Below are 24,963 nucleotides of genomic sequence, written 5' to 3' on the forward strand. Positions count from 1 at the left end.
ATTTTGCTATATATTAAAAATGAATTAATTTGCATAGATACATAACATGCTTTCAATTAGGCCAGTTGAATATTTAAACTTTCCATAAAAGAAATCCAAGGTTACTGTTAAGATTACAACACTTAAATGTGCAGTACCAAAACCAGAATATGTGAAATGTAGCACCTTCTTTTTCTATCTGGAGCGCATCATAAGCTCCTCAAGTGCCTTTTCCCTATGGTTGTTATGGATGAGAAGAACTTCCTTAATATCTTCATGTTGAAAACCCATCTCATCGAACTGCGTCATAAGAATCAAGAACTCCTCTGCCTTTGTACAAAAGGGTGCAAGAAAAGATAAAGGAATTAGTTAAGTTTGGCAGCAAACTGAAGCAAGCTAGACAATCAGCTCTGGACATCTTTGAAGAATGTGGCAATGGAATCCAGACAAAGACTAACTGAGGTCCTATCACATAATCTGAAACAAAAACAGAATGGACTGCAGGGAAACTTCTCTGTTTGGTTTTATGAAGTTTCTGGAGCTTTCACACAAACTTAGATCTCATAATTGTGCATTTTGTTATTAAATTTTCACCAGCAATTTGAAAGCAATTCAAAGTTTCATTACTTAATTAATAAATTCCACAGAATGACCATAAATGTAACACTTCCAACAATGGAGTTACATTTTTCTGCCTCATATTTAGCTTTCAGAGAAGGACAGCTTTCTCAGAATTAGGCACTTTAAATGCAAAACATTGATCATTCTTTGTTCATAGCCGATAAATAACAAAAGAATTTCATTATATTATGCATTGTATTATGTGTATTACACATCTATACATTTACATTATCAGAGCCTAATTTAGAGGTTAGAGGGAGCATTTAATTTAGATAGATCAGAATAGCAGGAAAACAAGATACAAGATGTTTATGGGAGATGGGAACAGAAGCAGAGACCAAGCCATAAGTGACTCAATTTTCTTTTACGAAAGCCAATCCAAATCTAAGCAGGGCTATCAATTGATAAAATGCAAACATCAAACTTCCTTTTTTCTATTCTCAGTCTAATTTCTGTTCTGCTCTTGAAAGGTAGAACCAACTCTACGCAATAATCAAGATAATGTGAATTCAGCTCAATGTAAGTGCCTGTGTTAGCACCTACATTGTTCTATTGCTTTGACTATAGGATAAAATTTAAACAACCTGCCTGATCCTGCTATCCCTTTCCTCCTGCCTGGAATCACTATAGTGCCAGAAGTGGCCTTTTCATATAATCATCTCAGCAGCCTCCACATTCAACAGATCATTCTCCGTAATATCCTCCACCTTCAAAAAGATTCCACCACCAGACATTTCTTCCCCTCTCCTCCCCTTCAGAGGGATTTTTCCCTTCACGACTCGTTGGTCCACTCTTTTGTTCTCACCAAAAAACCCCCAACCCCCACCCGCGCCTTCTTACAGCACTTTCCCTTGCAACCACAGGCAATGCAACACTTGCCCTTCCACCTCTTCCCTTCCCACCATCCAGGGACCCAAACAGTATCTCAGGTGAAGTAGCGATTCACTTGCACTTTGTTCAATCTAGTGTACTGCAGTTGGTGTCACAATGTGGTCTCCTCTACATTGGAGAAACCAAACACAGATTGGGTGATCGCTTTGGGGAACGCCTGACCTCATGTGCTGGGCATGTCCTCCTGCTCAGCATTTCACACCACCCACATCCTTCTGTCTGTGTCCTCACTCTCTAGCTGCTCCCATTCACACATTGACCAGGTAATCTTGTTTACAGCTTGTCCCCATGGTCAGTCCAGTTTTATCCCCCCAACCAACCTCCCTGCAGTTTAACAAACTTCCTTTGTCTCCTTCCCAGTTCTGATAAGGGTCATTGACCTGAAATATTAATTCTGTTCTGTTCCCACAGTTACAACCTGACCTGTTGACTATTTCCTGCATTTTCTGCTTTTGTTTCAATTAAATCAATGCTCTGTCTGCTTTAGAGTCATAGTCACTGAGCACTACAGCACAGAAACAGGCCCTTCGGCCCATCTAGTCCATGCCAACCTGATCTTCTGCTTAGTCCCATCTACCTGCACCTGGACCATATCCTTCCAGACCCCTCCCATCCATGCACCTATCCAAACTTCTCTTAAATGTTACAATTGAACCCACATCTACCACTTCTGCTGGCAGCTCGTTCCACACTTGTACCACCTTCTGAGTGAAGTATTTCCCCCTCAGATTCCCCTTAAATATTTCACCTTTCACCCTAAACCTATGTCCTCTAGTTCTAGTCTCACCCAACCTTAGGGGGAAAAGCCTGCATGTATTCACCCCATCTCTGCCCCTCATAATTTCGTATACCTCTATAACATCTTCCCTGATTCTCCTGTGCTCCAGGGAATAAAGCCCAAACTTATTCAACCTTTCCCTATAACTCAGGTCCTCAAGTCCCAGCAACATCCTTGTAAATTTTCTCTGCACTCTTTCAAGCTTATTGATATCTTTCCTGTGAGTAGGTGACCAGAACTGCACACAATACTCCAAATTCAGCCTCACCAACGTCTTGTACAATTCAACATAACATCCCAACTCCCATACTCAATGCCCTGATTTATGAAGGCCAAAGTGCCAAAAGACCTCTTTACGACCCTATCTACCTGTGATGCCACTTTCAAGGAACTATGGATCAGTATTCCCAGGTCCCTTTGTTCTACCACACACCTCAGAGCCCTACCATTCACTGTGTAAGTTTAACCCTGGTTTGTCCTCCCAAAGTGCAACACCTCATACTTGTCTGCATTAAATTCCATCCATTTTTCAGCCCATTTTCCTAGCTGGTCAAGATCACGCTTTCTTGGGTAGTTGGCACTATTTGAAAGAAGAGCAAGAGGGTTTTCACCACAGCCTTAATATTTATTCATCCATCAATGTGACTAATAAAATTTACTCAATCATTTTTGTTGTTGCTTTTGGGAGCTTGCTATGCATTAATTGGCTACTGTGTTTCCTACATTACAACTGTAATTGTATTTCTTCATTCCTAGTTTTGGGATGTCCTGAAATAAATGAGAAAGAGACTATAGAGACACAAATTGTTATATTGATGTCTCAATTCATTTGAAGTAAACTATTAATGTTTTGTTTTATTTGTGGTATCTTAACCAGTTCAAATCTCACAGTGATCCAATAATGTAGGTATTGCTTCACTGCATCAGTGAGAGACTGCCAGAGGTGTGGGTGTGGTTAAGTTGTAGCACTCATGCTTCTGGGTTGGATAATAGGCTGCCCTTCAATGCTGTTGTTCCCAACCTAGGGTGCATGGTCCTCCTTTAGAATTGAAAGTGGGCACCAAAATCTGCAGGCACTCTTTAATAATGTTGAGTTAGTTTAATTAAAAACATTTGCTAATAAATTAAGAAGTATTTTCAGCATGTCAGCTGCTCTAGCTCTGGGAATGCTAACAGCAAGCCCCAGGACAGCCCTGACTCCTTAAAAGGAACAACCCATGATATCATCAGGTGTTTGTTATGGGGAGGTGAGTGTTTTACTGAACATGAACAAATGGGAGTTTTCATTCAAGAATTTGGGATTCACTGCTCTGGTTGTGACATGGTGCTGCTGCACTATCAACAAATGTATTCCAGAAGGATGTAAACGATTCCATGACACTACTTGAGGAACGGGAGGTAATTCTTCTGAAGCCCTGGCCAACATTCTTCCCTCAGCTAATCCCACCAGAAACAGATTGATCTGCTATTCATACATTTGCCTTTAAGAACCATGCTTTGTGAAAATGGGTCACGGGTTCTTGGATTACAACAGCAATCAGTTCAGAAGTAATCTGTTGCTTATAAACTAATTACGGTTTTCTTTGAGATCTGGTGAGTGTCACAAAAATGCAAGTTATTCCAAATGAAAGCTGACGTTCCTCAATTTAGAATCTCCAACCTTGGTGGAAGTGCTGATGATTTACATTTTCAAAAGTGATTTACATAGGATGGGGTGAGTAGGGAAAGATTGCTTCTAAAATGCAGCAGATTAAAGATCCTCAAACCTTTTCCTCAGAATTCTGAAAAATCTCCATAGCTTCTTCAACAAGTCTCTCCTTATAGCCCTCCTTACAGAGACGGTCCCAGGCACTCAGATACTTGAGGATCTGGCAAGAAACCATTAACTAATGAAAGGATCAACCCAAACCTTATTTCTCACATAAGTATGAACATAAGCCAACAATGAGGTCATGAACAATAATGATTATTGATATTTAACAACATCAGCATAACAGTCACAAACAATGTGTCATGGAATCAGTTGAATCTGGCAATCATTACACAAATTATTTCAATCATTTTAATACTGGTAAATTCTGGATTATAAATTGGAAGAAATTAAAACAATTTCATGTTAACCTAAATTATCAAAATCACTTTATCTGAGAACTACTTTCATTTAATCATACCTGTAATACTTCTCATTAAAATTTTAAATATAGCTTTTACTATTAATTTACAAACATATATTACATATCCACATAAATATCCACTTATAAAATATATTTGCACACATAAAATTGGCTAGATTCTAGATCACTTCTATTTAATTCTAGAATGCAATTAAATGTTGAGGGGTTTATAGGGCTGAATCTCAGATGGCAGACACTGTATCCACTGTAGTTGGGGCTTGATTGAAGACTTACATTTCAGACTTAGCAAAATCCTGCAGGACTATATCCTGGAATTAGGTTTTTAAAAGTTAATAAAAAAAATAGTGAGTTCCCATTTAATCCAGAGACACAAGAGATGCTGGAATCTGGACCAATACACAGACATTCCTCCAGCATTTTGTGTGTATTGTCCCATTTGATCCATATGAATACAGTGTACATACGGTTTGAAGGTACATACAGTATAATGGTGCAGAGCTTCTTCTTACTCAGTATGTCAATGTTACTGATTGTGCAACTAATGAGAACTCAGTTCTTCAGCAAGGTGAGTGTTACTCACCTTATAATGAATAGAACCAATGTTAATGCAGGGCTATAATGGTCACTCATTGTCCAACAACGTGACCCCTCTGCGTAATCAGCAGGGCAAGACCTACTCATTGTCTGAATTCAGAGTATCCATATGGCTGGCATGGATCCCTGCTTTATCCAGTAATGTAAACATGACAGACTATATTAGTATGGACGACATGGTTGGCTTGGATGAGTTGGGCTGAAGGGCCTGGTTCCGTGCTGTCTAACTCTGTTTCTCTAAATAGCTGACAGAACAGATTCGTGACCTCTGAACTAGGCTATAGAATTCTGCTTATTTTCAAAATTAATATGAACAAAAATATAATTCAACAACTCTTTGAGAATCACTGAAATCTGGTCAGATACAGAAAAAAAAACAGGCTTGGAAAGTGGTGATGGCTTATCAATAGAACATGTTCTTTACTTTCAAAACATTTCTAAAGTTGGACATTAAAAAGGTACAAGAAACATTGATGGAGCCAAAAAAAGTTTTCCAGCTCAGTTTCCCTCATTAGATTTACTGTGGAATTAGTTTAACAGGAACAAAGTGGTTCCAGCTGAAATGATTATGCTCAGGATATTTTAGCACATATAATGCAGAATGATTACAGTTTTCATGCTGTGCCAGAATTTAACCCCCAAACAATGATGAGACTAACAGCTCTTACCTTTCTGTGAGGTGAGAGAGTAATACAGCACAGAAACAGGCCCTTCTGCCCAACTCATTCATGCTGACTGATGTGCCTATCCAAGCTAGTCCCATTTGCCCACATTTGTCCTCTAAATCTTTCCTATCCATGTGTATGAGCAAACTACTCATCAACTTCAGGCAACTAGAGTTGAGTAGATAAAGGTATGTAGCAGGGGGATCATGGGATAAGGGGCTTGTGCAGGGACATGACACTGAAGTAACAGATCAACCATGATCTGGTTGAGCGGTGGAGCAGGTACAAGGGGCCAATGGCCTACTCCTCTTCATATTTCTTACATTCTTAAAAATTGGAAGTTACTATCTGTGATGCAGTGTTGCTGCATAAGCTGTTCATAAATACCACCTCACCCTCTGGCTCACCATTTCAAAGGATTGAACTGTGTGACATACTTCTCTTTGTGTCATAGATATGAACTGAACAGCCTGCATAAAGGGCTTGTCCATAGCAAAAAACAAGCTGCTGGAGGAACTCAGCGTGTCAGGCAGCATCTGTAGAAGGAAGTGGACAGTCGATGTTTCCTCTGGATGGAAAGAGTGGAGGGGACATAGCCAGTATAAAGAGGTGAGGGGGCAGGCAATAGGTGGATCCAGGTGAGGAGGGGTTGATTGGCAAATAGAGCCAGGAGGGTGAAGGAAGGGTGGAAATAATGACAGAGGCTGGGACATGGTAGGTGGAGGCAACAGAGGGCTGCAGATTGTGGAATCTGGTAGGAGAGGAAGCTGGAGCATGGAACCAAATAAAGGAGGTGGAGTGGGCAGATGGGAACAGTATCTGGAAGGGACCCAGTGGGAGGAATGTGTGGGTGGTGGTGTAGGGGAAACAAGCTCCCAGGCACCAGAAATGAAATTTCTTTTCACTTGGACGTTCATTCCTTCAATTTTTTGATTATTAACTGAGATCTTAGCAAGTTCCACTGCAAAGACTCAGGGGAATTAAATAGGCTTTTGATGGTCTAAGAAAGAAAGGTGCTGTTTGTTCTCCACTTAAAGAAACTTCTGGCCCATTAAGTACAGCACCTTATACAATGAGATGGATTTGTTTGACCTTGCATCTTATTGTCTACCTGCATGCACTTCCCTGTAGCTGTGACACTTTACTCTGTATTCTTTTACTGTTTTTACCCTGTACTACCTCAATGCACTGTGTAATGAATTGATCTGTATGAACGGTACGCAAGACAAGTTTTTCACCGTACCTTGGTATAAGTGACAATAATAAACCAATACCAATACCAATAATATGGATGCAAGATAAGCTTTGTATGTTTTAATGTCTATTTTTTGGTTTGCTTCAGTAATAATTCCACACTATCAAATATCAAACCATGACTACATTCAGAATTCCTTTTACAGTAATTGCTTTAAAGGAAAAATAAAGTGTATTAATTCAAAGCATTTTAATATGGTTCTTGGAATTTTCCTTAAAACAACGTGTGGTGTTGCCATTTACAAGTTAAATATATTGCCAGCAAATATTTATAGAGTACTAGTTGTCCTTAAAATTGAAATTCAAACAGCGCTTTGTCAAAAAGTGATTATTCTGAATTGGTTCAAGTTACATTGATTGCCTGGATGTTTAGATTTTTAATTTTAGACTGACTGTATCCATTAAACTCTTGGTTAAGAGAGAAGGAGAAGGTAAAAATGCTCCTTACATTGTTTGAAAATCAAAATACTGCAGATTCTGGAAATCTGAAATAAATATTGAAAATGCTGGAAATACTCGGCAGGTCAGGCAGCATCTGTGGAAAGATGAACAGTTACTGTTTCAGGTCCAGGACCCATCATTAGAACATTGCTCTGTTCCTACATCCAGTAAGGTAGGTCCGTTATTGGTGCTGGTGGATTTGAGCACCCTAAATTCTGTTACAATCATCAGGAATAGTTAGTTCTGGATACCATCCACATCATTTCCTCCATTATCTAAGAGGATAGACTAGCTTACTGGTGTCTCTAAGTCACTGGTTTCGTTCTCCAGAAGTCAGGTCTGTTTTGACTCCAGTTAAGTTGGTTGGTCCTACCCTGATTTTCCCTTAGTGGTCACTGATGGCCAACTGCTATGGTTCCTTTGGGAGAACAGAGGTCTTCAGCTAGATGCTGGCACCAACAAATTCTTTTCTTTGAGTACCGTGAACTGTCAGAAATGCTCACAGGTGACCAATGCTCCTCTGCAGCTGGTCATCAGAAAGCAACATGTTGCAGAAGTGCTGGTCCAGCCAGTTTTACCTTGGGCCTGCCCTGTCCTGCTGTAACACTGGGGATCTCCAAAACCATCAAGTATGTCTGATGGAAACTCAGTCCACCACCAACTTGCCCATCTTGAGGCTGGTCTGGATTCCTTTTGTTGCTTGTAGAAATTTATGATATGATGCACATCCAGACTGGCAAAACTAAAATAAAACCTTGAAAATAATAACTATCAATGTGGTGTTGTGAAACAATTAAACAGGTTTCACCATGTCTGGCCCTGCAAGCATTAACTGTTGTATCACACACCTGTTTTGTGCTGCCTTGTCCAATGTTCTGGATAGCCCAAATCACTCTGCTTATTGGATATCCCTGCTTCATAACTGGTTGAATCAGATCTTGTTCTTTTTGACTGAGTGCCAATAGCAGATCAGCAGTTGAGTCTGGGAGACATTTGTGGGAACTCAAAGGTCTTGGAGTTGTCGGGGGTGCTGGAAGGCAGGAATTGTTTCTGAGCAGCTGTGAAAGAGCAAACGAACATTTGGAATAAGTGAAACATTGCAGGAAAGCAGTGCACTAGACACTCTAAACTCTTGGATCCATAAAAGAATTCAGTTTGTTTTCTCATCCAGGAAAGGATTTGTTTTCCTTCTTTTGTTTCAGATTCTGACCTATTCTGAGCGTTTCTGTATATCCTCACATACAAGTGCAGGATTACTTATTTTTAGTTTTGTGCTATCAGTGCCATCATTATAACACCAACTCACAGGCTATTCTTGCTGAGACATCTAACATTTTCAAATTTAATGAGGAGTCCACTAAAAGAAAATTAAACTAACTGTGTGGTTTGGCTTAATTCACTACATTTTATGCTTCTGAAACACAATTCTCATTTTTTTGCTGCATTGCCTTCAGGGAAAAGCTTATTTGTGGCCAATTGAATGTTTAATGAATTTATACCTTTCCTAGTTTTTGTACCTTTTTGCAACATTGTTTAAAGTAACATTACAGAATAGGTTATTAACATTTGATTAAAAATTGATTCTAATAAAATTGAAGTAGTCTCAATGGGTAAGGGATTTCACAATGTCTTCTACATGCCTAACGTATGGGTTCCATCAACTGAAGAGCAGATTTATGTACTGTCATTTTTGTTTAACAAAAGATCTTCATGGTTTAATGTCATCTCCTACTTTGAAAAGCAGAACTTGTCAAAGATGGTTTGGCGACTTGCCCCTGTTGACCAGCTTGAGTGCCACAGGTTTACCAGTAAAGTGGAAGTGAGGCTGTTTTGCTATTTGTTCAGTGTCTAGTGGTATTACCCACTGGCCATTTGATTATAAAATAATCAGGACAATTATTATTGGATGTGATTGCTAATATTTTCCAATGTTAGTCAAGTGTTAAAAATGACAATTAGTAAAAGCTCCTTGAATTTGGATTTAATTGTTCCACTCAATTAGAACATTGCACAGTTTAAAAGGAAACACAATTTGCAATTGATTTAGTGGAAATTATTATTTTAATTAACTATTTATTATATAAATATTATATAAAATGGTATTACAGAATAATTTGTGGCATTAAAATTGTGGGTGTAATGTGTTTGCAAAATAATTTATGTATTACTAAGGACTTCTATTTTATGACTTTTGAGGTTAGGGTATATTCATTATGCATCTTTCTCTCTCGCTCTCTCTCTCTCGCTTTCTCTCTCTCTCTCACCCACTCACTCATAGCTGAGAGAGGTCATTTCAAAATTATACTCTTGAATCAGACTAATTATTTACCTGGGCCCATTTTCAGTCATTGGTGTCTACATTGCCCATTTTCAAATGATTGCTCTCAGATCTGCAGTTATAATCTCTCCAGCAATGAGTTAGCAGTCTGCATAATGAGGGGGAAATGAAAAGGTCCCATGCTTGTGGGAAAACTGTAGGTTCACTGGCTCAGCTTCTCCACCACAAACTATTTAAAGCAGTGTGATAGAGGATGATATCAAGTAAGTGTCTTTTTTTACTGTTGAGGCAGTCTTTCGGGTCTGCTCGATTCACACAAAGAGAACTGGTGACATTACACTCCAAGTATGTTCTCACAGCTGCTCTGAAAACGACCAGTAAGAAACAGATGAGAATTGCCTGGGGCAATCTATCTGCTATTTTCTTTGCTGCTCTATAAGGAAGTATTTAGTCTGGCCTTGGCTTTTCCAAGGGTAAGATTGTCATCTCATCTTTGAAGAGCAGTGAGCATATAGTTCCATTTGGCAAACCTAAAGTTTACATTTTGTTAAAAATTTTAGTAGGACACAGTTTATTTAACAGCCTGTCCAAGAGAATATGATTTTCACTCGACTGCACTCTAGCCAACTATTTTCAGTGTCTAATTATTTATCTTGCTGCAGCAACAATTGGAAAAACACGACTGCAGAAGTAACACAGTTGAAAAGGTGATGTTATTGGAAACACAACCCAGAAGGGAGTTGTTTTAGATTTTGCAACTGATGTTCAACTAGACAGAATGAAATATCAAGATGTCAGGAATGTCTGTGAGACAAAACATGAAATATTGGGAATCCAAATCAGAACTAAATAAGAGTAACAAAGCATTTTAGAAAGTTTTTCATGTGTTGTCCACGCCTTTTTCCAATGTTTTCCATTTTATGGTTTAAAAACAATTTTTGGCTTTTTATTAATTGACATGAACTTTTACTAATTACCGAGGAGAGCTAAAAAGGTGACGCTGTTAATTAAGATCATTAGGATGTCTGAACTATTATATAGTTCAAGTAAATCAATGTCATTGTCAATCTTGGACAAGACTTGTCAACAAAATTTATTTGTAAATTACAAACTAAATTGTCTTTTAGGATAAAGAATGAGTGAACAATGCTTCCAAATTCATGATAAGGATGTTACTATTTCATAATTACAAGAGTTAAGAAAAGCCTGCCTTTAATACTGAAACTGTACTGTGACCATTTTATGATATATTAACTAAATATAACCTGGAATGGTCTTTGAAGCCTGATTTAAAAAATAAATTACAATGAATATAATTAATAGGTAATATTGTATTATACAGTTCATTAGGGTACAGAAAGATAGGGTCCCACTTTCTATTCACATTTTCCCTTACATTTAACTCAATATTTTGTTCAAATCATCAAAAGGAAGTGCCAGTCAAATGTGTTTTCTGCTGCTAGGATAGAGGCCTAAGATTCACAGAATAAGATTGATTTCTGGGCTATTCGCTAGCATTAAACTTTGAGGTTCATTGGGCTGTAATTCTTTTCTGGAGTGCTAGCAGAATTTAACCCATATGAATATTGATCACTAAACCAGACTTGTATATCAGTAAAAACCCGAAGAATGCACAGAGGAATTCATTTAGGGCATTATTCTGAATTATTTTTTCTTACCAAGAGTACTTCCTGTGAGGATGAATTTACTCAGAATGGAAAGTGGGACGATATCAATTTCTAGTTAGCAATAAAATCCTGGGAATAAATAGCTTTGAAATATTATTTCTGGGACAGTGATTTCATCGGTGACTATTGACTGAAATAGCCATTTTCCAATGCTGCATTAAAAGTCTATTTTCAAGCAGCAAGATGCTATGACTTTGAAGAACTTGTTTACTGCTGAAAAACACATTCATACTGAAGCGGACTTTCTACCTAAAAGTTGGGATTAGTAAGGACTCCACTGTAAGGTCAGCTACTGCTTCTATGTCTGTTTTGAAGATGTCCGTAGCTCTTACCAGAAATGGTTGTTTGTATTTTCTGAATGGAGTTCTTGCCCTATTCAAAGATGACCTTTCCACTTGAAACTGGGCAGAGGAAAGCGGTGGACTTCCAATAATACATTTGCCCAAATTTATATTTTTGTTGTTCTTGTTGTTTGGGTGCTGGCAGGGAAATTTTCGAGGAAGCTTTCTTGGTCCATATGCTGGTGACCAACTCGGTCCATCCCTCCTACTTTCTTCCTCACCATTAGTATTGTTACAAAGAGGTGAGCGCCTCAATCCAGAGATGTGAGGCAGTCTTGTTAAGCTGGCACTAAAACACGTCTCATTGTGTCTACTTCTGGAAGGATTATCCGGTGAGGAGGCTGGTCTTCCATCCAGGAATCTGGATCGGACACTAAACTTACTCCTGAGAAATGGCATTGAAGGAAGTTTCTGATTTTCATTTTCATCAGACGATGAGAGTTCATCATCCTCTGAGTATCCATCATCACTTTCTGAGTCTGATATGTATGCAGCCTTTGGGCAAACATGTTTAATATCTGTCACACTGAAACTCCTGCACCTTCTGGTCCTCAAAACCATGTGACCCCTTTGAGGTTTGGTATGACAAGATTCATTATTCATATCATCAGTGTCTTCTCCCTCAAGATCAGTAAACGCAAGCCAGAATGGTGGACATGTTGGGACAATCCTTGGAGTTTCTTGTAGGAATTGGTCTTGCACCCATTTCAATACTTTCTTTTCCAGTGTAAAGTCATACTGTAGAAAATAAAATTGCATATAACATTGATCATAAGCAAAGTACCAATATTTTTTCCAAATGCACAAGTAATAGGTGCACATTGTAGAGGTATTGAATTCCCCACAAGGCTTCTCATGATCACCTGTTCTCAGGAACTTCCACAAATCTTCTGCCAATGTTGTGGATAATGTGGAGTGCCCTTCAGAAACTAATGAGAGTTCAGAACTTTAAGTCAACCACTCATGTAGCAAAAGATTTTTTTTAAATGGGGATACTTTTAATACTTTCTTTTCTCTCTCGGTCATATACCAATACATAACTCATAGTAAATTAGCTGTTATCTTATAAAATCAGGAACCATGTATCATGTAGCCCTTTAGGACTACAAAGTCTATTTACTATTTACCTATCATTCAGATTTTAGTTGTTGACTGATCAGGTAGTTCTACAGATTGTAATGAACAACACAGAACCATTCAATGCTTAACATTATTTTGCATCTGTATACAGTTGAATGGTTACATGTACATAATTGTATTTTATATAACTAAAACAAAGCAGAAAAAGCTTGAAAGACAAAGCTCATTGACTTGAAGCCTGAAACCTACTTCAGCAGATTATGGCACACATTGGCCCAAATTAATAATATTAGTGAACCATCACCAATATTGGGTGTATATCAGACACCAGCTTACAGTGACTGCACATGTTCTGTTAAACATGGTATTCCAAAGATTCGAGTTATCCTTCTCCATATGTTGCACCATAACAGAACCTCACCAAAATACTCAGCATTGTAAGACATGCAACATTGTGCAGTCAGGGTGTTTACCCACTAGATATCTACTAGTCAGAAAACATTGGGGATGGTGCATTTAGGGAACATGATTTTTTAATGTGTTAAGTGACCATTACTGCCAGGCAACCTCTCTAACCCTTAAACTTTAATTTCACAACTGTAGAATTTCATCTCTGCATGCTTAGCCCCCTGCTCTACTCTCTACACACAATGACTGTGTGGGTAAGCACAGCTCCAATGCCATATACAAGTTTGCCAATGACACCACTGTTGTTGGATGAATCACAGGTGGTGATGAGTCAGAGTACAGGAACAAGATAGGACATCTGGTTGAGTGGTGCCAAAACCACAACCTCTTGCTCAACTAAAGAGCTGATTGTTGACTTCAGGAAGGGGAAGGAAGGTGAACATGCACTAGTCTACGTTGGGGTATCAGTGGTGGAGAGAGTCAGCAGCTTTAAATTCCTGGGTGTTAACATACCTATCCTGGGCCCAGCACATAGATGCAATCACAAGGAAGGGTGCCAGCGTCTTTACTTTCTCAGGAAGTTAGGGAGGTTTGGCTTGTCACCGAACACTCTAACAAACTTCTACAGATATTCTGTTGAAAGTATCCTGACTGGTTGCATCAATGTCTGGTACGGCAATTCGAATGTGCAGGAATGTAAGAAGCTGCAGAGAGTAGTGGACTCTGCAGAATACACCACAGGCACATCCCTCCCCACCATCGGTAGTATCTACATGAGGCACTGCCTCAAAAAGGCAATGTCCATCATCAAAGATCCCCATCATCCGGGCCATGCCATCTTTTCACAGCTACCATCGGGCAGGAGGTACAGAAGTCTGAAGTCCCACACCACCAGGTTCAAGAACAGCTACATCCCTTCAACCATTCGGTTCTTGAACCAACTGGCACAACCCTAATCACTACAGTTTAGCCACACTATGACCACTTTGATCACTTTGCACTAAAATAGCCTTCTTTGTTCTAATAAAAATTGTAAAAATTGTGTATGATGTATGTTTAATCTATGTTTTTTCTTGTAAATGCTCTGTGCCTGTGATCTCGCTGCTGCTAGTAAGTTTTTCATTGCACCTGTGCATCCATGTACTTGTGCAGATGACAATAAACTTGACTTTGACTTTATTCATAAATCAGTTATCTTGAGAAATTTAGAAAAAAACACAAATATTTCATACCTGTCTCTTTTACCTTTCTCTTAATTCCATCATTTTTTCAAATGTTTATTTTACTTACTGTACACAATTTTGTATTGGATTAAATCCGGTTTAAAATTCCAGGTTATTTTGTGTTGCTAAGCGAAGATTCTTCAATCTGATTGGTTAAAGAACCTCACTGTTTCTTAACCTGCTTAAAGACACCATAAATCATCTGTAAAGGTTGCAGCACTGGATCAGATGGCAGATTTGAGAAAGTCCCCACTCAAATGCCACAAAAATCTTGTTGAGAACTGTCACTATGATGAACAACATGTGTCACTCCTTTGCCATTAACCCTAAATGGCAAGCTAATGTATTTTGATAGTTGTTGGACTGGAAAAGAGAAAAGCATCTATTGGCAATAATTTTGAACTTCATTCTATAACACAAATACTGATTTGAAGCCTCTGCCATTGTTAATGAAAGGATGAGGAATTTGAAGGAAATAGGTGAGAACGTGAACCTAGAGAACAAGCCAAGAAATGGTTAAAAATACAGGATTTTCTTTGTTCTTAAGAATTTAAAAAGAGATAGAAAGTGAACCTAGATCATCTATTTTATGACTTAGAAGAATTCACAACATCATTTCCCTTAGTAAAAATGAAATGAAAAACCAAATCTCAGTGCAGTTGATCAATGTCTGAAAGTAAAAATGTAACTTGAACCAACGATTCAAAAAGGTTTACAAATCTGGAGCTGATTTAGCTGTTTACACAACACATTGTAAAGTAAGCAAAACCAAATAACAGTTATAGTTGCTACCAGATGAAAGGTCTACTTCAAACAGAAAATGTTGGCAACACATCACCTCAGTATAATCAGGCCAATTCAGGTTATCAGAGGATCTTCAGGACAACCATATTCAGTCAAGATGTCTATTGACTGGTAGCAACTGACTTTTAGCTTAGAGTTCAACAGTAGCCCCATTGTAGTTGAAGATTCATAGCACTTTATAGGAATTACCATATATCGTTATTGGACTAACACTGACATCTCAAGTTAAAATGTGAGGTTGTTCTGACCAGAGAGGAGCTAAGTACCAGTAGTAAATGTGAAATAGCAGGGGACATGCATGCTGTATTTCTTTTACTTAAATGCTTCTGCCTATCGCCGCTGGTTCAAACTGCCTTTTGGCTAACTGAGTCCGCGCCAACCATCAAGCACCAATTTATACTAACCCTACACTAACCTCATTTTTATTCTCCCCTCATTCCCCTCAATTGCCCCCAGATTCTACTGGTCATCTAACCATGAGGGACAACTTAGAGGGCCAATTAAGCTACCACACTGCATGTCTTTGGATGTGGGAAGAAATGGGCATACCCGGGGAAACCCATACGGTGACTAGGAGAACATGCATACTCCACACAGACAGTACCAAAGGTCAGGATTGAACTGGGGTCACTGGAGCTGTAAGGCAGCAGCTCTGCTAGCTTGTGCCACTGTGCAACCCTGAGAGAAATCATCGGTGTTCAGCCATTCCCACAAAGAATAAGCCCTGGATTTAAGCAGGCCTGCTTAAGGAGTGACAGATTCTGCCTTATGTATCACTGAGCCACACACAGAGACCACTTGTGGAGCCCTATCTTGCTGGGATCACCCAAAGTTGTGCTGGGGACTCATCTCTCTGATCTATGCCAGGAGAGGCCAAGTAAAGGCTTGGAGACCCCATTCATTTCAATGGGAATTCTCAGCTTGCAGAATAGGAAAGGTAATAATTTACGTTTAATTATTTTACTTCAGTTTCTTTCAATGATTTGTAAGTATTTTAATGTGTTTTTAATGAAACTTGTTCTGGTTTTTAAAAAGTAAATAAACAATTTTATTAATATTATTTTCATCAATTTTAATAGTTTTTGAATGTATCTGAATGTCTTTCATTGCTTTGAGAGAAGGCAAATCATCCCTCAGCTTAGTGCACCGTGTCACGTTACACCACTTTCATTGAACTGGATGCAGGGAATTGCTGGAGCTTCCCCATGTGGTTGCCAGCTTGTCTGGGTTTTCCATGCATGTGCCAGGGATGCAGAAGGCCTGACTTCCCACATGTCCATGCAGAAGGTCCTATCGCTGCTCAGGCCCTCACCACTGAAGAGCTCTTCACAGGCCCTCGCACCTATGTCCAGCCCACATGCTTGAGAAAGAGGCAAATGTGACCTTAGTCCAGAGAACAGCTGCCATTGCATGTACCTGCTGCTAACTGCAAAATCAGGGCTATTAGTTTCAAACTGAAGCTGATTTCCTTATCAAATAAGGCACACTATTACATCAAGGATTCTGAAACTAATTAATACATGTTTAATTTCCAACACATCTATTAATATTACAATACATTCTTAAAAAATTTCTGCTCAATATAAAGCTGCTGTCAATGATGATCCAATACAAAAATGAACTTAGTTTAGTTTTCATTATACAACTCCTGAGCAGTTAAATTCCACAGATTATTTTCCCGAGGTCCCTGTAACATTATAACCACATTGTTCCATGACGACTTGGAAGTCTATTCCATCCAAACAGCTCCTAATCCCTTTCATCATCAGATGTCATTTGCTTGTTCTTAAGTATTCAAAATGGTTAGTTTTCAAAAACCAAATAATCTGCAGGAGGGATTCCATGATACCAAAGTCCTAACAACAAAAACTAGCATTTATATAGTGCTTTTAACATAACAAACTGTGCCAGCAAGGAGTTACACTCATGGGGTGAAGAAGCCAGTGAACTGGGCTACACTGCGACAGCCCTCAATTCGAACCATGCTCTGTGACTGTGTGTCTCCTTCCACAGGGTGGAATCAAAGAGTCTTTTATTCTGAACTCTAATCTTTATTGAGATTTTCTGCCCATTTTTTGCTTGAAATTCCAAATTAGCTTTTACCGCAAAGTTATAAAGGTCCAAAGTGATTTACATCAACTTACAGTTTAATGTTCAGGTTCATTTTCGTATTCGATCATCATTGACAGCAGCTTTATATTGACTCATGCTTTTAGTGAAAGCTTCATAATCATCCCAATCTTTTTTACCATTTCTACTTTTGCCAAAAGATATCCTTTGATCTTGTAGCCATATTTCACATTTCCTGTACCAATATACTTTACCTTTCTTTTAAACAGACTAAATATCAGCTGTCGTACTTTCAGATCCTTCTGAATGCCATAAATATCCTTACACTGGTCACAATAAAGATTGACATGCCACTGGTAAACTTGATAACTACTCTCTTTCATCTCATTTAAGAATAGTAGTAACAGTGAGGAATCCAGAATAAACAACTCCACTAGACATTGATCTGCAACTTAGGACAGATTAAACTGAGTGGCTTGCAAGAAAATTTCAGACAGCAGTGAAGAGTCATGATTTGCCTGAACTCGTTGTGAGCCAACTCAGCTAAGGGGACCAGAATTCCATCTCTGAAGTAAATTATTGAACCAGGAGTAATTTTATACCAACCTGGTAACTATATGGCCACAATTACTGTCACTGATATTTTACCCCACATTTAATTAATTGTGTTTAAATTCCCTCCCCAGGTACCGCAGCAGGATTTGAACTCCTGACTCCAGATCACTAGTCCAATGACATAACAACTATGCTACCATACCCATTAAATCTGTACGTTGATAAGTTGTTAAAAGACTCAAGACACACCACCAAATAGCTTGTTAATCTCAAAGTATGTTCTGCCCACCTGATATTGCTCAGCTATTACTTTAGCTTTCTTCTCAAAGAACACAGATGGATTTGTGAGGCACGGTTTGTTGCTTTCAGTGCAATCATTCATTACCGTCTCTGTGATCTTGGGCAACTTGCTGATAGAATTCTTTGAAATAAGTACACTTTCTCTCTGCAATTTCTGATAAATGCATCATGTCTTTCTTGCAGTACTGGATTATTGCCATTAGGTTTAACCAAGACATCAGTAGCAGGTAAAATGCTGGAAAATATAGTAAAAATTCTAAAATTGAAATAGAAAACACTGGAAATACTCAGGAGGTCAGACAGCATTCTGTGCAAAGTGAAACAGAGTTAATGTTTCAGGTTAATGATCCAGCTTAGGAAGTGGCAGGTCCTATAGTGGGAAAATGATGGGCATTGCTAACCTTGGATTAAGTGGCATATTTGATTAGTTGGCATCTGTCAAATCTGGCATTTATAGTTTTGATTCAGAGCCATTAACCTGAAAGCTAACATGTAGAACAGCAAATAGTTAGGAATGCAAACAGTATGCAGTCCTTCATTGCAACAGGATTTGTACAAGAATAGTGATACCTTGCTCCAATTATATAGAGCCCTGCGGAGACAGAATATATTTTCTGGTCTCCATCCCTAGGGAAGGATATACTTGTGATGGAGGGAGAGCAGCTAAAATTCACCAGATTTATTCCTGGGCTGGTGGGTTTATTGTCGGAGAGATTGAACAAACTGGCTCTATACTGCCTTGAGTTTAGAAGAATGAGAAGTGATCTCATTGAAACGTTCAAAGTTCTTAAATGGTTTGACAGGGTAGAAGTGAGGATAATGTTTCCCCTGGCTGGGGTGTCTAGAAGCAGGATTCTCATTCTCAAAATAAGGGGTCAACCATTCAGGACAGAGATCAGAACAAACTTCTTCACCCAGAGAGTAGTGAATCTTTGGAATTCTCTAACCGTGAGGGCTGCAGAAGCTTAGTTGCAGAGTATATTGAAGACAGAGATCGATAGATTTTTAGACATTAAAGGAATCAAAGGATATGGATTAGTGTAGGAAAGTGGTGTCGAGGTAAACGATCAGCCATAATCTTATTGAATGGTGGAGCAGGCATGAGGTGCCCAAATGTCTCCTTCTACTTCCATGTCATATAATGCTAAAAATAACAAACAATCAATTTCAGTTCTGATAGGCATATAAACACAAATCTAAAAACTGAACCTGCTACATTTTCACAATATTTTATGATTTTAATATTGGAATCTCAGCTACATTTTTGAAAGTGGAAATAAAGACTTGGCAAGTGAGAAGGTGAGGGGTGTGGGTGAGGGGAATGGATTGCTGTTGCATGACCAGGGTCCTAATAGTGTCCATTTAACTGCTCAAAGCTGTTCAGTTAGAAAGATGCTGGAACCAAAGATTAGTTCTTGACATTCTGATATATTAACACAGGTATCTATTTTTTAAAATGCATTATACAACTCAGTAAGAGCACAAATATGACTGCTTCAATACAGTAGAATTTCTGACAATAGCAAATTGAACATTGAAATGGGCTGTTCTAGATGGAAGCTGTAACATTCCTGATGTATTAGTTTATTCAACAGCAATAATGATCTATTAAAACAAATTTCATGCTTCACAATTATGCTACTTAATAATGTAATGCTCAATAGTTTTACTGCACCAAAACATCTCATTACCTGTGTTTGTTTCAGTATCTCAAAGCAGTCAGGCACACAGGGAAAGGATGGGGAACTTGGAGTGAGTTCTTCCAAGGCAATAGTCTGGAACTTCTGAGAAATTTTAAAAGGTACTTCATCCAAATAAGTTGAGGTTCCTGCTAAAACAATAAAATTTAGTAAATGTAGGAGTATAACTCTGCATCATAGACAGGGAAAGCAGATAGTGCTTATGCTTATATGTTATCACCCATATAAAAGTATGACAGTTAAATAAGGTTCTGCAAATAAAAACAGAAAACGCTGGAAAAACTCAGCAAGTCAGGCGGCATCTGTGGAAGGAGAAACAGCCAACGTTTTGGGTCTGTAACCCTTCATCAGATTAAGTTATAAGGAAGGGTTGCAGACCTGAAAATTGACTGTTTTTCTTTCCACGGACGCTGCCTGACTTGCTGAGTATTTCCAGCATTTTCTGTGTTTGTTTCAGATTTCCGGCATCTGCATTTTATTTTAGTTTCTAAGTTTTGAGAATGACCTTGTAAACATCTGAGCAATATTCAGTGATGAACACTTCACCCCCTAAGCACACTCAAGAAAGTATATCAGACATTAATACCATTGAGTGCTAGCTTGCATCACTGTTGACCCTCTCACCTGAGACAGATCAGTTTTTCTTGAACATTTTCTTGAATTCAAACCTAATGGCTAGTTTCAAGGCAATAGGCAGTGAACAGATCTGGAACACACTTCATGAGTGGGTGGTGGGGGCAGGTACACTCATGACATTTAATAAGTATCGAGTCAAGCACCAATGCATAGCAGGTCATGGGCCATGTGCTGGTGAATGGCATTAGTATAGATAGGTACTTGATGGTCACCATGGACATGGGGTAGGGATGCAAAGGATTTGTTTCTGTGCTGTATGACTCTTTGACTCCAAATTTATAGCATCACCTTATAATAACATCCTAATTTTCTCATTATGCTTTGTCAAGCAAGAAGTCAACTTTGATGAAGGGGAACAAACTGTTCTTACTTTACATTCAGTTGTTTATTTGCATGGATGATGTATGCTGAAATTGGCATGATTTTCTGCATTGCATTGGGAATGCTTACACTGGCACAGTGAATGCTTCCCATTTAATTTGAGGTTATACCAGCATTGCACTAATCCTTGAGTAAGGAGCACCAGACATGTTTTTATTACCTAAATATATTTTGATTTGGGATATTTTGACTGGATGTTTTTACAATTACTTTGGATTTTTACCAGAACAGCTTCCAATGTTCCAGATAATTAAAATAATTTATAAGCTTTTATTCAATGCTATTTGTTTCCTGACAGATTTTATTTTGCACAGGAGACCTTATGATTATTCCAGAAGTGGTTTGTTCTGTTTAGCTGAGAAACTAAATAAAACACAAAGGTCTAACATTAAAACTAGGGTTAAAGAGTACACATTTATATAACATCTAAACCGAGCAGGCATTTGTACCATAGATATACTGTACCACTGACATAAAATGGTTCATATGACAATGACAATGCAGTTGGAATGTAAGTAAATCTGTTATCACAGCCAGAATATTTAATGCACTAAACTTTGCAGCCACTTTGGGCCTTTTTTGTTGATTCCCTCTTGAATACACTTGGGATCTTACAAACTCCATCTTACGATCTTGTTTCGTATTCTTCGATGGAAAGATGCATGACTTTGATGTTTGGCCACAAGAAGTAAAAACAGCAGCCAAATGACTCACAGAAAAATTGCAACACAGGAACGGTTTCTTTTGAAAGAGGTAAGGGATTTTTTAAATCCTCTTCAATCAGATGGGAGCCTGGATTTGAAATCTCATCCAATGGATAGCATCTCCTACAGTGAAACTGTAAAGTATTAGCCTTATACAAGAGTCAGTTTTGGAATGGGTTTGAAATTAGAATATCTCGACACATGAACCAGATAAACCAAGTTAGAAGCACAAGATGATCAGACAAAGCCAGGACTTTCAAAGGTTGTAGGTTGCATGACTAAGGAAAGAATTAGCATAACTGGCCATTGCACTTCACTCTGAGACGTGTATGTGTTCTCATTCTGTGTTAAGCTGTGTGCAAAATAGTTTCATTTCATTGTTGTTGTCATATTATTTGCAGTGTTGGTAATTATTTTATTATCCTGTATTTTATTATGGTATTTGGTCAGGTTTTAATAAGCTTTTTAAAAGAGTTCTGAGTTGTATTGCTCTGTGAACCTTAAATGATTTTCTCCATTTGGATAGGTTTAAGCTGAATTCAGAGACTAGCTGTAGGAGAAACTACCCAGAGGGTCCATGCCCCTCCACACCCTCCGCCAATACATAGGCATGATGCACATGCACACCACGCACACACTCAAACGCATACACGTGCGCACATACACACACACACACGCACACATACACACACACAGACACACACGCACACACACATACACAGACAGACACAGACACATGCACACACACACACACATCTACACACATGCACACACACACATACACAGACACACGCACACACAGACACACGCACGGACGCACACACATACACACAGACACACACGCACGCGCACACACACACACACACACTTGCCCTCTTGCCCCTGCTCCTTAGTTCCGTCATTAAAAGCCCAACACTTTCCCTGAGATTATGCTCTCTAGTTCCAGACTCCCACCTGGAAGAAATCCTCTAACCACTGACACTGTCAAGTGCTTCAGAAACTGTAAGTCCTCCAGTTATTGGCACCCTGTACAATCTTAGCAAGACCTTTTCCCTCCTGTACTCCACCCTCTTGCAGTGAAGGTTACTTTCCTAATTCCTTGCTGTACCTGCACAATAACATTTTGTATTTCTTGTTTGAAAACACCCAGATCCTTGGAATCCTCTACCTCAGAGATCTGTGGGAACTGAGCCACTAAGTATTTTCATTGACAAAATAGTAAGGTTTTTGGACAGCAGAAGTCAAGGATTTATGAGAATGGGGCAGTAGTGTTTTGAGGCCAAAGGTTGTCCAGACATGATCTCATTGAATAATGGAGCATACTTGAGGGACATATGAACGATTTCTGCTCCTATTTTGTACATTCCTACATTCATACAAGTTATTCTAAAAGACATTTATCATTTAAAATTGATGGGAAATTTCTGCAATGGATTAAATATTGGCTACTCTCCTCTAGTCATAGAGATTGGTGGTTGTGCATCTGACGGATGGCTGTGATGCTTCTTGAACCTTTTCCTATCAATTGTTTTATGAAAGCCTAAGATATAGATGTTGTCATGTTTACGGATGATTCACATCCATTTTTTTTTCAGGATATATCACTGGCAAGGCAGCATTTTTTGCCTGTCCCTAAGTGCCCTGGAGAAGGTGTTGGTGAGTAACCTTCTTGGGCTACTGTAGTCTTTCTAGTTCAGGTGCTCTCATAATGTAACTGAGTAATAAGTGGTAAGATTTAGACCCACCAATAAGAATGTACGGCAATATATGTTTCCAAATCAAGGTGGTGTGCAACTTGGAGAGGAACCTGCAGATTGTGGTGCATTTTTCTGCAATCTTTCAAATGAGAGCTGAACCAGTTCTTAGCTGGAGCAGAAATCATGCCTTATAAAATGGAAGCTAAGCAAGGTCAATGTGGTCTTCAGGAGTGCTTTTAATTAGCTCAGGGAGTCCAGAGGGGAATTTTCCAGGTTATACCCTCTAATTGGCTTGGGTTTTTATCTGTTCTTTTGGCACTCCCATGAGATTAAAGGCTTTGATGTGCGTTGGGTGGGTCCATCATCTCATCAGACTGCATGAGGCAAGCTTCGTGGAGCAGATGGTTGCCACTTTTACTATTAATTAGAAGATTGCCACTGAGACAACAGGTTGCCTGCGAGCTATAAACAGTCCAGATCCCATCCACAGATGCTTACAGTCTGGAAGTATGGGTGATTCATTTTAATTAGAAGAAAGGACATAATTGCCTTCCAGTACATATATTAATTTGGGAAATGACTTACCCAAACTGCTGCAAACCTCATTCTCTGAACTACTCATTGCTGTTGCACTCCCAATGCACTCTGAAATGAAGGAAATGATTAGATTACGGTATATTAATAGCATTGGGAGATGTGATGTTGTGTCGATCAAATGATAATGCACCTTCATTGGCACACCAACAATATAGATTAAATCCATTGGGACGATGTCGTTCAAAGTTATTGGGAAGCCTTCTTCTGTTACCTTGTTAATCATCTGGCTATATTTCATGTTTATTATCTGTCTGATTCTGTTTCAGGCAGATATGCAGACCAGATGCTTCTAAGCCATTAATTAACTGGACGAGGGGTTATGATGAAACTGACAATTTAAAAATAGCTCTGGTTGGAAACCAATTGCTCTCACACAAGATTATCCCGATTGAACAGATCACCTCAACGTCAGCAGAGACTAGGTAAACAGATTTGTTCTATCAATGAACAGATGTACAAGGGGACAACAATAAAAACAAACACTAATGGGCTCACATCTTATATTTATGTGATTAACAACTCCAACTCAATTTGCTCTGGTTAACTAACCTTGACAAGTACACTCAAACAACCCCAGCCCCACTCCCACATATATCTAAGCATTTCAGGGGTCTCAGTGAACGAAGGAGAACATGAAGGAGAATATGGTTCTTAATTATCATAGGTTTCAGATTTATTTTGCAATAATCTGTCAAAATTTATATTAATAATTCTATCATTGCCCCAGAGAAATTTCCATTGTTTTTAGTGTTTCAAATGTTATACAGAAAATATTTCTCTCAAGGGACATTGATATTCCTGGCCTGTCATTCACCTTGTCGATGGATATTTATTGGTTTGATAAAGACTGCAATCCATTGGAAGCTTTTTGGAAGAAATGGCGAACTATCTGATCCAAAAGCTAAATTCTGAATGGAATTTCGTCTCTGCAGTCAGGAAAACACTGACTTACTTTAATTAAGGACAGAACTGCTGGAACTGAACAGCACCTCAGAAAACTAGGAACACTAAGCTCTTTCCTGATTCAGACACGGATTTCCAGAGCTTTTTGTGTTTATTTCAGATTTCCAGCCATCCCATTACAGTGGTTATTTTTAAAAATTCTGTCACAAGGTTTTCTTGTGAGATTGGGGGGAATTTAGA

At 38.7% G+C, this 24,963-nt stretch overlaps 1 protein-coding gene across 1 annotated transcript; it reads right to left on the bottom strand.

Annotated features, from left to right (window-relative positions):
• Positions 1–174: 174 nt before the first annotated feature.
• On the bottom strand, positions 175–24,058 carry LOC127583891 (ubiquitin-associated protein 1-like). The gene is made up of 7 exons (XM_052040281.1): positions 23,965–24,058; positions 23,809–23,868; positions 19,797–19,936; positions 11,657–12,403; positions 8,207–8,416; positions 4,036–4,137; positions 175–309 (listed from the first exon to the last, which is right to left on the bottom strand). Exons 1-7 carry the CDS (start codon positions 24,056–24,058, stop codon positions 175–177), a joined length of 1,488 nt encoding a protein of 495 aa, XP_051896241.1.
• Positions 24,059–24,963: the final 905 nt, after the last annotated feature.

Source organism: Pristis pectinata, chromosome 28 (assembly GCF_009764475.1).
Source record: "Pristis pectinata isolate sPriPec2 chromosome 28, sPriPec2.1.pri, whole genome shotgun sequence".
Lineage (NCBI taxonomy): Eukaryota > Metazoa > Chordata > Chondrichthyes > Rhinopristiformes > Pristidae > Pristis > Pristis pectinata.